The sequence below is a fragment of the Ptiloglossa arizonensis genome, chromosome 1 (genome assembly GCF_051014685.1).
Source record: "Ptiloglossa arizonensis isolate GNS036 chromosome 1, iyPtiAriz1_principal, whole genome shotgun sequence".
Taxonomy (NCBI): domain Eukaryota; kingdom Metazoa; phylum Arthropoda; class Insecta; order Hymenoptera; family Colletidae; genus Ptiloglossa; species Ptiloglossa arizonensis.
Genome location: NC_135048.1, coordinates 28,059,642 through 28,076,457, shown reverse-complemented (window position 1 = coordinate 28,076,457; position 16,816 = coordinate 28,059,642). Strand labels below are relative to the sequence as shown.

Below are 16,816 nucleotides of genomic sequence, written 5' to 3'. Positions count from 1 at the left end.
TTATTCGTTGTAACGTTTACTAGTTCGAAATTATCGATCGATATTTTCGATCATTGTTTTCGATATCTTTGCTTTTCACCACCGATATAAATCGGTCTACATGCTGCGATTTTGTATAAAAAAAAAAGGAACGAAAATGGAATCGACCGAACAATTACGACCCGAGCAACTGGTGGGTCTGGTGGCCCGATCAGCGGAGGGTACAGCAGCCAAAGGGATGCCGATCAAAGGACACGAAGATCTGTGGGTGGAGATTCAAGCGAACACGTTCAGAAACTGGGTGAACGAGCACTTAAAAGCCGCGGATGTTGCCGATGGTCCTGTGATCGATCTCGCCGAAGACTTTCGAGACGGCACGCGACTCTGCGCTCTCGTCGAGATCCTTACCAAACGGCGTCTGCCTCGATGGAATCCTAGACCGGCCAATCAGCATCATCACTTGGAGAATGTATCGACGGCGCTACAGGCTATCGAGGCTGACGGCGTGAAACTCGTCAATATCGGTGAGTCGAACGTTGAACGAGCCTGTTTACAACTAATCCGACAGTTGACTTTAGAGGTTAGGCTTAGCGCGTGCCATCGACTTTCGGTCGATCGAACATTTAGTCGATGCGGTAAATAGTATGAGATGTACATCTGTCGATTGATAATATTGATACTCGACTGCTTTCAGACGAAACGTCGAACAATTATCGACCGACATATCGACATCGTTTTATACAAATATCGTTATTATTAGCACGTGCGTTCTATTGATAAAATATTCGATCATTGATTTATCTGTCGATTTTTGGGAGATCGTGTTGTAATAAATGAGACTTTCCTTTGAACTGTCATCCACTGTATATAGGGTCGCAAACGCCTCTTTCTTTCTTGTTATTTTCTCGGTAAATTAGTATACGAACGATAACCTTTTCGTTCAACACCGTACTGAAGCACGAGGTGTCGATCGACTGTCAGTCGAAGTGCATGCAGCCTATACGATTACTGGCCGACTGAATTCTTTGTTCGACGAGATATTGCAAACGACGTTCGATTTGACTTCAATTGGCGGAAAATTGATGTTATGCACTGGACTTTAAGATACAATCTCGATCGATGCGGGTAAATGGGGCTGAAAATTCTCGCGGATATCGAAGTTCGTGCAATTGTGCGAGGCAATCAAACCAATAAGTAGTTCTACTTACACAATATATCCCCACTACCCGTGACCCATGCATAACCTCTCATGTAATCGTTACTCTCTTCCCAACGATCTGACCTTTGTCTCAAGCGGAAGACACAGCACTTGCTGCTATGTGACCATCCCTTCCACCTTTCAGCGCAATGGAACGTACGAGATTCGCATGCAAGCATCGAGACTGCATCCATCGAAGTTCCACCGTACATCTAAATTTGTCACTCCCTTTTGAGTCATGGGTGACGAATTCCTGGCATGAGTGACAGCGCGCGTTTACGATGCGATTGTAACGAGCGTTTCTCTGTTTGAAAAGAGATATCGATCGCGTTTTGTCGCTTTGGTGATCATATCGTATTACTCGCTAAGCGATTTCTCATCGTCGTATTCGCAGGTGTATAATTACACCGACGACTCTTCGAGTGACTTCACCAGTCGTTACGTCGTTGCCGTTATGTTTCACAATTTTATTCGGAACGCCTTCTTGATAATCGGCTCGCAGATAACCCACATGCGAGGTGCTTTGTTTACCGGCCAAGTATGCCGCGCGTTCGGAAAGGATGCGTGTTCGCGTAATCGTCGATAAGGAATAAACGGTTATAGGAGTCCATAGTATTCCTTAATCGACGGAGAGGAGCTGAATCATCGGCTTATCGCGGAATCGCGCGTTCTTCCATGCGGTCGATTAAATTGTCTACAATCCTGCCGGTCTGCCATGTATCTGTGCATATGTACATCCGTTGAAAAGTTTTAGGGCAGTTCCTAAATTTCACGTAAATCTACAATCATGGATCTATTGACAAATTCTAAACAATGTCTCTGTTTCGTACAACTTGGGAAGTGTTAACAAATACTAACCGGTTAGAATGCTCATCGAAAAATAAAATACATTTCAATTTTCTCACTCGATCATAACCTCTACTGATTTTTGTAATTGGATCTATACTATCTGTTTTAATATTTTTCTCATCTTGAAATACAATCGGTCGACTTTTCACAATTTTCCTCGATCCAAATAACTATCTACGAGACCTGTCAATAGTAAAAAATTTATTTTTAACCGATCGAAATAATTGAATTATCGAACTAGTTCTCGTTCGGAACGACTAGCACCGAACGTGCGCGTAAAACGATTAGGTAACAAAAGTGGTTAAAAATTCGCGAGCTGCGCCAAATACTGGAGGTTTGTTAAGAACAGCAGGTGTTCCAAGCTCTTCAGCGACGATGTACATACTTACAATAGGACCTTTCTTCGTGTTCAGACGCGTATCGCCTGTCCTAAAGTCGTTCAGAAAACGATCGATATTGCATTCGGTGCGAAATATCGATGCGTCGCGGGTGCTTATCGATATCTCGTGGGTTCGCAATAATTTATTAGATCGTGGTGGTCAGCAATAGCTAGTTGGCGCGCGGAGCGTTGCTGTTCTCGGTTATCTCTTCAATCAAAAATATGGTTGTTACGTCACGGCTTGCAAATCGGACTTCGAGGTCGTTGCCTTTCTTGCGCTCTATCGGCGGCTACGAGGCTGTTGAGACCCATTACGATTATACCCGTGTAGCTGCTGGCTAATTTAATTTCCAGCGTGCGAGCGCTAAACCGATGCATCGACGATAAAGCCTTGCGTATTTACGCGTCTCGCGCATTGGAAGAAACCTTGAGCAGAGAGCAAGAATGCGTTAATTCCGCATTAACGGGAGTGCATTAATTGAAATCATTGAAAAAGTTCAAGTGTGACGATATCCTACCGGCGGCTCCTGAACCGACAAATTCTTTGGAACGCGTTAGAAAGACGTTGCCCCGTCTTAAATGTTTCGATGCGTTTACGAACGAATCGTTATTTTTTTTTTCTTCTTCCGCGCTGTTATTCAACCCGCAAGTTTCTCACGCGTCATCCTTTTCCCACATAAAAATTGCGTGGAAATTTAGGTCAACCCAAAGAAGAATCGATGCTTATCGATACGAATACATATACCGCTGACCGTAACGTCGAACGTAACGCGATATTAAACAAGTTACTTTTATTTAACGCTTCGAGTCATCTCTGGAATAAATTATAAACGTATAAATACGAAATTAAGATTACGATCGAAGCTAAAAGTAAATATATCTAGGTGAGAAAAGGACGAAATATTATAAAATTAGAACGAAATAATAGCAGGTGTAAGGAACGTTTTATTCGAAAAAGAAGTGACGAATAAAACCAACGTATAGCGATCTATGTTCAACTCGTTAGTTTTATACTCTGCGTATATCGGATAATAATTGAAATTCTGATTTCGATAGAACGAGTAACGCATAAAAAGTTGCTCATCTTTTATTCGTTATTCGAAACATTTAACTGGTTAAGAAGTATAATCATCTGCGAATAATGATACAGAAAATATGATGCATCAGAGATGGTTACTACCTGTATTAATCATTTAAGTGAAAATAAGTTTCTGTTTTTAATTTATATTAATGTGAATTTAAGTGTGTTTGAAACGTTTACGCGCAGATATATCACGCCCGAAGCTCCAGTTTGTATTCCAGTAACATATATCATAGTATTCTAAAGAATACTTAATTTGTGAAAAGTTATCAAAATATTCTAAAAAAAAATTTAACGCACAAGTAATGTTCACAGAATTCCAAAGAAAATTTAGTGTTTGATAAATGGTCACATTATTCCAAAGAAAACTTAGTGTTTGAGAAATGGTCACATTATTCTAAAGAATACTTAATGTATGAGAAACGGTTTCAGTATACCAAAGAAAACTAAATGTGTCATTGTTTGTGTTAACCATTCGCGTGAAAGTAATTTTCTGTTTTTAATTTACATCAAAATGGACCTAAAATTGCCCTAAACGTTTACACATAGATAAATCATGCCCGAAGCTTCTGTCTGAAAAGCGCACGTTATTATAGCATTGTTTTTTAAACTTTGTCTTTTACAGGGAACGTGGACATCGTCAATGGAAATTTGAAACTGATCCTTGGTCTGATATGGTCGCTCATTGTAAGGTACCAAATAGGCAAGTCCAAGTTCCCGCCAAGGAAACTCATGCTCGCATGGCTCAAGGTCAGTATACGTAATTGCACGAGTGACCTTGCCGCATCGCGAGTGTAATCTCGGCGTAGAAATATAACAAACTCTCTCGTGCTGGATATATTCTACCGAATACGATAAATAATACGAACCCGATCGTTACTTTCGTTTTAACGAATTTTTTCTCTCATTCTTTTTTTACAGGCCGTATTGCCGGAATGCAGGGTGAACAATTTCACGACCGACTGGAATTCTGGAGTGTATCTGAGCGCGTTGCTCGATTATTGCCAACCAGGACTGTTCACCCACTGGCGTCAACTCGATTCCAACGACAGGTAGAATCGAAAAATCAAAGCACGCTCGATCCTCGGTACAGTGACATAATCCACGTACCTTGGATCTTGGGATCATTCGTAATTACTGTTTTATGTAGACAGCGATGAATATCGTTTCCTTGAATGTCATTAACACGTTAATTGTCAATTGTCTATTTTTAAAGATGTCCTCGATACACGATCACAGTTTGAACTGTAGCGCGAAAAATAGAGATATTTATCGGTGTACTTTAAAGTATTGTTAACGACGATAACGTCGTTTAAAAATTTACAAGCGTGAGTGTTCAATCCTTGTAAACGCTTTAAGGAAACTTCTATGTTTGGAGCACCGATCACCACCGTGGCATTCAACGTGTTAATGGTTGCACGGAGTACGTATAAAGAAGAAACAATGGTTTTTTCAGTGAACGTTAATTATATCGGTAATGATACAGAAGAATACGAAACGAATAGAAAGTTTAACGTAACATCAGTGACTCAACGATACCAACTACGGGTTAACTTTGAAGCGTTTTCCTGTACGATCAAAGTCTTTGGGTCAAATACAACCCGAACGTACGGTACTCGTGTCTTTAACATTCTAACGCAATGAGATGACTGAGGAAACGTAGAAGCATCCGGTCGAATCTGTTGCAATCATTTTAAATGTAAGAACACGATCCAGAGCGAGGAATCGATCGAAAGAGATCCAAGAAACGCATTAGGCATCTCAAGGCTGGATAACAATAATAATAACAGGAACAATAATTTCTCTATCAACGAGCGAAGAACACCTTTAGTGTACAACGTTGTCACAGTTTGTTATTCAAGACTTCTTTGGATAACGAGATACAAAGGATAAATGAAATCGCTCGTACTTATTTAAATTAATGAAAAAAACGATTTAAGTATAATCCCTTTGGTAATGGTACGATGTAACCCTTTATGTTCGCAGCGTGTACAACTGCCGAAAAGCGATGGAGATCTCGAAGCGCGAATTCGACATACCCATGGTATTGGAACCAGAGTACCTTGCGTCACCATATTTGGACGAACTATCGGGAATGACCTACTTATCGTACTTCATGAAGGAAGGTTCGCCGGGTTTTCACGCGACGTTACGTTGGGTGAACTCGCAATTACCCCACCAGACTGTACAGAATTTCACGGTGAGTGTAACTTTTGTGCACAACGAGACGATCGTATCCACGAAACATTTTTGCTCAGATGGAATCGATTCTTGCAGACCGATTGGAACGACGGCACGGTGTTGTGCAGCATCGTACGGAATTTGGGCGGGCCAGCGCCGGCATACGATAAGATCAACGCCGACCCGGCCGCATGGGAGCACAATATACAAATGGGTAAATAATAACGCATCGCTATGATGCTATAATCCGTTTAGAAGTATAACGAGTTTATTTATACGCGTTGTGTACAAAGCCGCGTGACGTAACAACACCTGGCTACGTGTATTCTCTCCCGAAGGTATCGACGGTGGCAAGAAACTAGGCGTGGAGCCTATTCTCAAGGCGAAAGACATGGCAGACCAGAACGTGGAACATTTAGGCGTGATGGCGTACGCGGCATACTTTCAATGGGTGAAGCCTCGCCCCCAAGCTAGCAAACAAATTGTTGTCCACATAGACAGCACATCCGCCAGAGTGCAGCAACCGGTCAGTAAAACGATAATCGCGGTTGAAAAATTTGTTCATCGATTCTTCGAACCAACCGTCCCTACCGAGCGTTTTGCCTAACCGTCGTTGCGTATCTTAACGAAACAATAGGAAACAATGGACAAGAGTGTTCAATTATATCCTTATCCGTAGGCGCATTTCAAGTTGGAAATGCTTACCAAAGAAGTGAATACCAGGGAGGTACGCGGCGAAGTGGTGAGTCCGAGCGGACGAGCCGAATGTAGGCTCACCTGGAACGGTGTTCACGGTAAGGGAACCTTCGTACCCACGGAAGTTGGAATGCACAAGGTTCGTTTCGATCTTAATAAGCGTTGTTGCGTATCACGCGTTTACCCGCGAACATTGTACGCTGATTTTCTCTTTGTTTCAGTTAATGGTGTACAACGACGGAGAACTGGTGGACGGGTGTCCTTATTATTTTAGAGTCTTACCTCCCTTGACCAAAATCAAATCACCCGGTATGGATCCGTGCGCTATAGGATCCATTGTTGAGGTTCTAGTCAACAGTTACGGTAAATATTCAAAAGTTGATCGTCTACGGAGATCGATATGTGCACGTGTCTTGAGTTGAGCGTATGAAAGTAATTTTAGGAACTAGTCATGACGGCATTGATGTCACCGCATGGTCCCCGACTGGTAGATCTCTCTCGTGCCCTGTGAAAGAGAACGACGGTGTACACACAGCGACCTTTCAACCCGACGAGACCGGAGAATGGAGCATCGCGATAACGCATAAAGGAAATCATATACAAGGCGGTCCATTCACGTGTTTCGTGTTCGACCCGAATGGAATAAAGGTGATACGATCGTTTCGTAAATTTCCACGGTATCTTCGTCTGAACGTCCTCCGTGTTTGCATTGAAATATAATAATTGTATAGAACGTAATAAATGAAGAATTGAATATAATTTATAGCTGTTGGACACGGACGGTGCTATGCCGGGACAACCGTTCTCATTCATCGTCGATGCAACGGGAACCGGGGGCCTCGGTGACGTGATAATCGACTTGGTTCACGACAAGCAGTCCGTACCCTTCAGAATGGAGGATTTCGGACATATGCAGTATCGAGTCTCCTTTGTTCCGTCCGACGCCGGGAAATACCGAGTGTACGTGTACTTCAACGGCTCCGACGTACGGGGCTCTCCATTTTCCATACGCGTCGGTACCCAGAAAGGTTCGAGAAGGTCGAAGGAATCGACATCCAGCCTCGAGAGATCCAAACTGTCTTCACTGGAACGACGAATGAACGGCTTGAACGTTTCGGGGGGGACCGATCGATCCAGTCCAATTCAGAAGGTCTACTCCTCGTCGGCGTACAAGTCGTCACCGAGCCCGACGCAACACGTTCGCGATTACTCACCCGTGCGTCAGACCACCTCGACTTACAAGACGTCGAGCAATTACTCGATGGAAAACTCGAGCTCCACGTATCATGCGTCGACCTCGTTCAATCGTAACCGATCACCGAATCACAGCCAGAGTCCGGTTTCGCGGAACGTTCACAGCCCGGTCTCGCGGAACGTTCACAGTCCGTCCATGATCAAGGAAACCAAGGAGATCTATTCCAGTACCGCGTACAATCAATCCAGGTCCCCCACAGTGCAGAGTCCGAGCCTCGTGAAGGAATCGAAGGAGATTTACACGACCAGCACCATGAGCACGTCTCGTTCCCCGAATCCAAGCCCTACCGCACACGGTTCGAGATACTCGCCGATCATCAAGGAGTCTCGTGACATTTACAACTCCGGATCACTGAAGAGGTCTCGATCGCCGAATCGAAGCCCGATGGCGTACCGTAGCGCGACCCAGAGTCCCGTGAACCGAAGCTTCAGCCCGAGGAACAACGACAGCAGGGACAACACTTTCAATAGAAGGAGTTCCGTGGACACGGGTGCCGTGGACACCAGCAGCAACGTGAGAGTCTCGTCGATGGTCGGTGGCACCTCCAGACGCGACTCCTGGGACGCCATAGAGAAAACGAAATCTCTACTGTCGTATGGGAGCTTGGAGTCACTCGCCAACTTGGCGAACAACTCACCCACCGCCGAGAACACAAACAACCAAAGCTACTTGAATAACAATTACAAAAATACTCAGGGCTACAACTCGAGGAACACCTCGCACACGCAGAGCAGCTCCTCGAACTTCACGTCCAGCCAGAAAGTGTCCAGTTCCGATTACAACGTGTCCCAGAAGTACAACAATGAGAACCACAACACCCGTACGCAGACCCACGGTATACTGAAGAACAAGAACAATAATCACTACAAAAGTTTGGACGCAACGGACGGTGTACACGATCGGTATCTCAACAACGGGGTTTCCGTTTACTCGTCAACGCAAGAAAAGAATTCCGGTCTCGCGAGCGGAAGTGCGCTTGAAATATTACCGATTCATAGGCCGACCACCTTCACCATAGATCCGAGCATAGATTCCAGTAAAGTTACCGTCAGCGTTTCTGGTTGGTTGGAATTCTTAAAACGAGGCGTACGTTTTAATATAAAATTTCACTTTAATAATTTCTTTAACGATTTCAGGTCCAAGTGGGAAATTAATTTCGGTACAGAAATCGACCCTACGCGGTTTAACGTACACGATAACCGCCGAGGAGGTCGGGGAACACATAATACAAATTTTACTGAACGGCCAGCACATTCAAGGATCTCCTTTCAGGTTCGTGAACGATACGATTGTCGCGGAGAACGTAAAACGCTTTACAATTGTAATTTAACCCACATAATAACTTCAGATCACAGGCGTACAATGCGCGTGCTATACAAATTGGGAACATTCCGAATGGCGTTGTTAATCAACCGGTGGAATTTGAAAGTACGTACGAATAGAATCGATATATTATCGTATTGGGTTGTTCGGAAAGTCGTTTCGTTTTCCAAAATGGTGAATATGTAATTTAGTAAAATGTTTGTACACTCTGAAAAAATCGTGTTTCATTTTCACCTAAAAAAAAAAAAAAATGACTTTCCGAACAACCCAATAAAACGAATCGAACGGAAATCCATGTACGTTGTACGTGTAATGTATTTCACGTTTACAGTCGATGGATCCAGAGCCGGATCCGGTAACTTGGAGATCCTCGTAAATGGCGGCCACGTAACGAGTTTCGTCAGAGCGTTGGGCAGCCAACGATTTCTGGCGTCGTTCGTGCCCCATGAAGCTGTTGTACACCTAGTGGAGATGACGTTCAATGGCGAGGTAGTCCCCGGTGAGTGATTCTTCATCAGGAAACTTTGAATATCGACACTTTAAATTCATTTGATAATTATTCTGACTCAGGTGCACCGGTGGTACGAATCTAATCCGAAGTATAATCCATTACTTTATTTTTATTCGTATCAAAGGTGATTAGTATCGATTGGTTAAGTTTGGATCGAACCTTATAAGAATGCAACTGCTTACATGCAAGAGTAAAATGCAACGGAGATTAAATTTAACGAAAGTTTTTCTGTGAATAACTCGGAGACGAATATCGAATGGCGGTGACACGTACGAGGAAGAAGTTGTTAAAAGTAGTGACCTTGGGAACGTATTCCAAGGTCGTCAAAATCGACAAGGTGCACTAAATTCCGAATAATTACCATTTATTTATTCACTTGTGCATTTTATCCGTTCACCTCGTTATTTGCGCACACAAATCGCTTCCACGTTTAAGAACAATGTGGTATAAAAAGTATGGGTTTCTACCGTGTGTTGGTACGATAATAATTTCACATACGGTCAAGAATCGTCCATTGTTTTCGCGGTGCGAGCATTCCGTGGCGTTCCCATTCGGAGAGTAGAAAAAGAATTTGTCCCGAAAGTCTCGATCGCGGTGCAACCTCGTTACCAATGGTATATTAAAAATCTATGGAGAGTATTAAACAAAATAATAGACACGATTCTTTATGCAACAATAGTTATCTTTATGCTCGTCGAGTGACTTTCCTTTCAACCTGTCATAGCGAATTATTATTAACCGCGAAAGAAATTTCCTGGTGAAAGTTATGCACTTGTTCCATACAGCTTCGTAAGTAAGATAACTGCGTAACGATATCCTCCTTGGAAACAAATGAAAAAAAAAGAAAACTCGAACATTTGCATTTTAAATTTTCAATGTCGAAAAAGTGCAGCGAGTTGCATATATTTGCTAGGATTTTTCGTACAGATTAAATATTGGGTTGTTTGAAAAGTCATTTCGTTTTTTTTGGAGGGAAAAATGAAACACGATTTTTTTAGGGTGTACAAACATTTTATTAAATTATATATTCTTCATTTTGGAAAACGAAATGATATTACGAACAACCCAATATTTTTACATTCTTTCTTCATTGTTAGGTTCGAATGTTCTCACTGGTGGAGATTCGAGCGTTTTCAAATCGCACGAAAATTGCAATTCGTTTCGTTTACGCACGTTTCTTGAATTTCCCCACGTTCCCGTGTACGAGCACCCACCACGCGTCTCCGAGTCAACAGGTCATTGGTTAGGTCGTTGACTTGCGATTTCACGCATCCACGTGATGTTCCACTGACACATATACGACGTCATCGTTTTCTTTACCTTCCTGAATTTTTTCCTTTCGTTTATCTATCGAACCACAATGTGTGCCATTTAACCGATAATCGTTCGCTAATTGAAAAAAATCTTGGAAAAATCTTCACAACGCGACAATTCTTGGAAATAAAATTTCCACCAACGTTTAAAATCCACGACAATTTAATCATTTAAAATCCACGATAATTTAATAATTTAAAATCCGTTTAAAATCCACGACAATTTATTAATTCAAAATCCGTTTAAAATCCACGACATTTAATAATTTAGAATTTGTTTACAGTTCACGACATTTAATAATTTAAAATCCATTTAAAATCCACGACAATTTAACAATTTAAAATCCACGACATTTAATAACTTAAAATCCGTTTAAAATCCACGACAATTTAATAATTTAAAATCCGTTTAAAATCCACGACAATTTAATAATTTAAAATCCACCGTACAAAATCCACATTTAATAATTTAAAATCCGTTTAAAATCCACGATACAAAATCCACGAAACGTTTAAACGATCTTCGAACGCGACATAGACGGATACATCTACGTTTACCATGAGAATCGAAACATCTCTTGTGTGAAAATCCACGCACGTTTCCAATTACTCCTACCGACCCGAGACCTACTGTTATTATTCGCACGGAACACGATCTCCGCGTTACAATTATTATTCCCATCGAAAATCTCTTATTCGCATTGTTCACGACGAGGGGAACCAATCCCCGCGTTCCGCGCGAAAGTAAAACTTTTAACGGGGTACGTGCTACGCCACTGCCCACGCACAAAGAATATTATTTAGATACCATGTAGAGGAGTGCATTCTGCAATCGTGACCACGCGCTCGCACGTGGCCTACAATACCGTAAAGACGACGTTTGTCGGTTGCCCCCCATACCAGCTACGATCCGCTGCGAGTATTAGCGTATCAAAGCGTTCCCAGCTCCGTTACGACCTCTTCCAAGGAAACATACGTATCCTTTATTTTAATGCGAGCCACCAACGATGGTCAAGGTCGATCTATGGAAACTCTCGGTGCGACGAAGTTCTTCGTCGACGCTCGTTCGAATCTCGTCTCTACTTTTTCTTCACGTGGTGATCGCACGAGACTCGTACGATACGTCTTTCTTTCTCTCTTTCTCTCTTTCTTTCTCTCACGAGAGAAAGAGAGAAGATATTTCGCTCGAGTTCCACACCGTGGGTCGTGTACGAACGTCGTCGGTCATGGACGATCGGCGTGCAACGTTAAGCGACGTTAACGCTTTCGTCTAGCGGTATTTAACGGTCGTAGTTCCTCTAATACATTAACAACCGAAAAGGAATATCATACAGAACGTAGGTGCGGTCACGGAGCCGCACTGTGCTCGCCAAGACGACGTATTTGGTTACGAATGAGGATACTGCTCGGTCCCCTGCCTACGTAAATGTAAACGTAATCCGCGTAACTGCGCGTGCTGACGTCTCGTGACCGATCGACGTCGGAAAAATAACGACCGGTGATCACGGGGGCACGCGTGACACCGCGGATCGAATTACTTCTCTCTTTCGGGCGCCGGTTCAACCTTACCGGTCCTCTGTCGAGTGTGGCTCGACATTATATTTTTTTGTGCCAATGTGGAGCTGCACTAGAGCGATAAAGTAGACTTAAATGGCAATAAAGTGGTTGTATTTAGTTTGGAGGTAATACAAGTACTTTATTACTATTTAATGTAAAATTATTTTTCTCTTTTGGCGGCGGTTGATCATTATCATTCCTTTGTTGAGTGTGGCTCGACATTATATTTTTTTACATCAGTGTTGAGCTAGATTAGAGCGATAAAGTAGACTTAAGTAACAATAAAGTGGTTGTACTCCGTCGGTATTATAAGTATCTACAAGTACCTACAAGTACTTTATTATTATTTAATATAAACTACTTTATTACTATTTACTATAAACTACTTTATTACTGTTTCAAATAAACTATTAGGTGGTTCGGAAAGTCCTTTCGTTTTTTTTTGGTGAAAATGAAACACGATTTTTTAAGAGTGTATAAACATTTGATTAAATTATATATTCTGCATTTTGGAAAACGAAATGACTTTCCGAACAACCCAATACTTTATTACTATTTACTATAAACTACTTTATTACTATTTCATATAAACTACTTTATTACTATTTACTATAAACTACTTTTTTTCACTATTTAATATAAAATACTTTATTACTGTTTAATATAAACTACTTTATTACCATTTCATATAAACTACTTTATTACTGTTTTTCCTATAAACAATTTTTTTCACTACTTAATATAAACTACTTTATTACTATTTAATATAAACTATTTTATTATATTTCCATCGTTTTCAATATAAATGAAAAATATATTTGTTACACACTGCAATGGTGTGTAGTTTTCATTAAATTTTCTGCACCGTTGCGACGCAACGTTTTATCGAGACCCTCGTTTTTGATCTATTTTGCAAATTAATTGAGAAATTGTTAGTAGGTGAAAAAAAGGAAAAAATGTTAAGGAGTGCAAAGGGTTAAGTAACCCGGGAGTTTCTATTCCGCGGATTGCACGGATCGTAACAGCGATCGGTATAATTGCAATCCCGTTTTTGCGCGGCCGTATGCAAGATCGAGCACGCATCGGACCGTTATTATTTATCGTGGAAGAAACGTTTGCGGTTGTTTGGGTTTACGAGCCACCCCGTAGAACGACACACGGCTCGTACGACACGTGGAATGTGTTCTCTCGCGCGTTATCGAACAAATTTCTCTATTCCGTTTGCCTCGTCTTCTCGTTGCAGTTCGTTCTGAATTCGAGTCCCCTCCTTCGAGTCGATTGTTCCACGCAGAAAAAATTCCCATCGTTTTGTAACACGAAACAACGTGGTCGTCGATGAATCTCGAGGTTGATGATAATCGAGGATTGGTCTTGTGTATCGCAGGTGTCCTGAATTTAAATCTGTCCATATAAATCGTACTCGAGGAAAGAATTTCCAAAGTTTGTGACTCGAAATAAAGTCATCACGAATGATTTCATCTTGATGAAGATTGAACTTTTTGAATATACACTATTAATATTTTAAGTATTCGAAATTTGCGCCTTCTGAGGTTGATTAAATTCGAGGAAAGAATATCCAAAGTTTGTGACTCGAAATGAAGTCATCACGAATGATTTCATCTCGATGAAAACCGAGTTGTTTGAATACGCACCATTAATATCGCAGATGTCCTAAATTTGAGCCTGTTGACATAGATTGTACTCGAAGAAAGAATTTCCATCGTTTGCGACTCGAAGTGAAATCATTACGAATGATCATTTTCGTATCGTTGAAAATCGAATTGTTTGAATATACAATTGACATCGTAGCTGTTCGAAATTCGAGGCTTCCGACGTTGATTGTAATTGAAGAAAAAGAATTTCCATCGTTCGTAACATCTAAGTAACGCCATCGTCGATGACTCCTAACGTTGATGATAATCGAGAATCGTTTGAATATATTAATATTGCATCTGTCCTGGATTCGTGAGCCCCCGAACGTCGATGACATCCAAGTTATTCCGTAAGAATTTCCATCGTGAATCGGAATAACGTCATCGTCGACGACTCCACCTCGATGATAATCAAGAATCGTTTGAATATTAATAAACTTGACGGTGAGAACCGTCATCCGTGGTGGTGCGCACAGTCACGGGCGCACACGAGCGAAATTACTGCTCAACCACGATGCGCGAATCACCGTAACGCGTCGATAAGAATACATATTAACTATGAAAGTTCCGATTACGTGCTAATTACACGAGCGTGGAGTAAATGCATCTGCTTACCGAGTAAAAACTCGCAGTCCCGTTCTTATGCAACTCGGTTGCTTTCGGTGACTTCAACGACTCGAGACTGCAACAGCGATGCTGATCTTCCTGGCGCGATAAAAATACCCTCGGGAATAGCATTCTCGTGTCTGAATGAACATTTCACAGACTCCATTTGAATAAGAGATAACTGGCCGAGTGGCTGTGAATATCGTCGAAATTTGAATATCTATTTAAAGAAGAATGTCACCAGTATTGTCGAAATTTGAATATCCATTTTGAAAAAGAATGTCAGATCGTTCACCAAAATTGAACAACCATTATGTGAAACAATATCATCGAATAGCGTCGTAAGTTGAATATCCATTTTGAAAAAGAATATCAGATTATTTATAAAATTGAACATTCATTATATAAAAGAATATCATCGAATAGCGTTGTAATTTGAATATCCATATTGAAAAAGAATATCATAAATATTGTCAAAATTTGAATATCGATATTGAAAAAGTTTACTACGAACATTGTTGAAAATTGAATACCCAATTTGGTAAGAAGAAGGTACAAATATTGTTAAAATTCAAACATCCATTGAAAAAGTATACCACGAACATTGTTGAAAATTAAATATTCAGTTTAGAAAAAAAGAAGGTACAAATATTGTTAAAATTCGAACGTCCGTTGAAAAGATAATAAACAAATAATAACTAATAAATAAATACCAGAAATATCGTAAAAACGTTGAACATCAAGCGTAATCGAGCAAGTGTCATCGACGTTCCCAACATCGTGCCGCGTTCGTCGATGGAATATTTCAGCAATGGGAAAAATGTTTCCCCGTGACGTAAAATAATAATAAAATATTATGCAACCGCTATCAGCAGCGCCAATAAAGGCCACGAGTGTGAATCACTGTTGCCCGACGAAAACAATGCGGCGGCCGTGCACACGCATTGGGTTCAATTGATTCCGATTTGTTCTTGCATAAACGGTGCCCCCCCCCCCCCCCCCGATCTCGTAACGATTAGTCGCGCATTCGTATAAAATTCACACTCGCCGTGCGCGGACGCGTTCCTCGCCCCGCCGGTTTGCATTTTCGGAAAAACGTGCCCACGTGGCCGCGTGAACGCGCGCGCGGACCCGCCCGTGGAAGCGTTTTCGAAAATTTTTGGAACGAGTTACCTTCCGTGTGACCCGTTATGTCGGGGGAATGCAGCGACTCACGAGCACAGCCACACTCCGTTTGACGTAACTCTCGTCGTTGAGAATGTAGCGCAAAGCGATTCGGAATGGAGAAGAAAAAAAGAAAAGAGAGAAAAAGAAAAAAGAAACACCAACGATTCACAGATATCAATCGGCACGAACCAAGATCCGTGAAAACCGTTCCGCGTGCACCCGATGGTACGCGAACGGAATTGTAATTCGCGGCTTTTAATTCTTTTTTTTTTCTTCTTTTTTTCTCTCTCCTCTCGTTTACGCCGAGTAAAAGTCTCGTTCCGTGACATCGAGACGTGCGCGTTGGGTGGCGACCACGAGGTATGTCGCAGCAATTTGATTTTTTTCTTTCTTTCACCTTTTTTTTTTCTCTTTCTTTTACGCGGTTCTAAATGCCACGATCGTCTCCCCTTTGTATTTGTTTGTTAACGAAGTCCGAGAAGAACGCAACACGTTGCAAAATACACGGCGGCGTTAATTTCGTAACGTCCACGGGACGAGGCTGTGCGCTTGTTTTGCTCTCTCGTACGTGCGCAATTCACCGTCGTCGTATGTCGTCCTTAATTATCACCACGTAATTAGTTACGCGTGATCGATATACGTATGGAAGCCGGTCGATCGATCGGTACGTATGTTCCGAGACGATCGGTTAGATAACAGAGCTGGTTGCGTTGAAATAAAACACGACCAGGGAAAGAAAAATGAGAAAAGAAAAGGAAAAAGAGGGAGCGAAACTTGTACACGATCGCGAGAATCCGTAGAAACGGTTTCGTGATACGTTTCGAAGCTAAATACCGTGCCAACGATGAGGTTTGCACTTTACAGTTTGAACGACGGATTACGTGCATTGGAACGGGCCGGGGGGGTCTTCTTTTTAATTACTCGTGTCATAAACCAAACGTGCATCGTGATCAGGGAATTACGTTCGTTCCGTGAAAAAAAAAAGGAAATAGAAAAAAAAAATAAAAAGAATCCATCGTCGCACAGTGAACCGAACGCCGCTTCTCTGAACTTTTTCCAAGTGGTATAG

At 41.7% G+C, this 16,816-nt stretch overlaps 2 protein-coding genes across 12 annotated transcripts in view; one reads left to right on the top strand and one right to left on the bottom strand.

Annotated features, from left to right (window-relative positions):
* The window catches only part of Jbug (filamin-type immunoglobulin domains fbug), a 34,181-nt gene that overhangs the window by 1,877 nt on the left and 15,488 nt on the right, over positions 1-16,816 (top strand). For all 4 annotated transcript variants that reach the window (XR_012994093.1, XM_076326565.1, XM_076326564.1 and 1 more), the window contains exons 2-14: positions 129-503; positions 4,112-4,236; positions 4,408-4,538; positions 5,473-5,686; positions 5,764-5,881; positions 6,006-6,193; positions 6,347-6,502; positions 6,585-6,726; positions 6,806-7,011; positions 7,130-8,678; positions 8,755-8,890; positions 8,967-9,046; positions 9,273-9,440. Coding sequence is in view for 3 of the 4 variants with exons in the window: in XM_076326565.1 (XP_076182680.1) it covers positions 137-503; positions 4,112-4,236; positions 4,408-4,538; positions 5,473-5,686; positions 5,764-5,881; positions 6,006-6,193; positions 6,347-6,502; positions 6,585-6,726; positions 6,806-7,011; positions 7,130-8,678; positions 8,755-8,890; positions 8,967-9,046; positions 9,273-9,440 (3,580 nt within the window). In the remaining variant the exon portion in view is untranslated. The remainder of the gene's footprint in view (positions 1-128; positions 504-4,111; positions 4,237-4,407; positions 4,539-5,472; positions 5,687-5,763; positions 5,882-6,005; positions 6,194-6,346; positions 6,503-6,584; positions 6,727-6,805; positions 7,012-7,129; positions 8,679-8,754; positions 8,891-8,966; positions 9,047-9,272; positions 9,441-16,816) is intronic.
* On the bottom strand, positions 13,001-16,656 carry LOC143154522 (uncharacterized). 8 transcript variants are annotated; one of them, XM_076326595.1, is made up of 4 exons: positions 15,754-16,656; positions 14,590-14,773; positions 13,975-14,279; positions 13,001-13,711 (listed from the first exon to the last, which is right to left on the bottom strand). In XM_076326595.1, exons 2-3 carry the CDS (start codon positions 14,710-14,712, stop codon positions 13,977-13,979), a joined length of 426 nt encoding a protein of 141 aa, XP_076182710.1. In that variant the 5' UTR covers positions 14,713-14,773; positions 15,754-16,656; the 3' UTR covers positions 13,001-13,711; positions 13,975-13,976. The 8 variants fall into 8 exon arrangements, with proteins under 8 accessions (XP_076182710.1, XP_076182709.1, XP_076182711.1 ...); XM_076326594.1 differs by lacking the exon at positions 15,754-16,656 and adding an exon at positions 15,294-15,522 and having other exon boundaries at positions 14,590-14,800; XM_076326596.1 differs by lacking the exon at positions 15,754-16,656 and adding an exon at positions 15,294-15,522.

What these genes read in the sequence shown, in the direction of transcription:
- LOC143154522 (XM_076326590.1), bottom strand. Translation starts at nt 14,432, where the DNA reads ATGACGGTTCTCACCGTCAAGTTTATTAATATTCAAACGATTCTTGAT.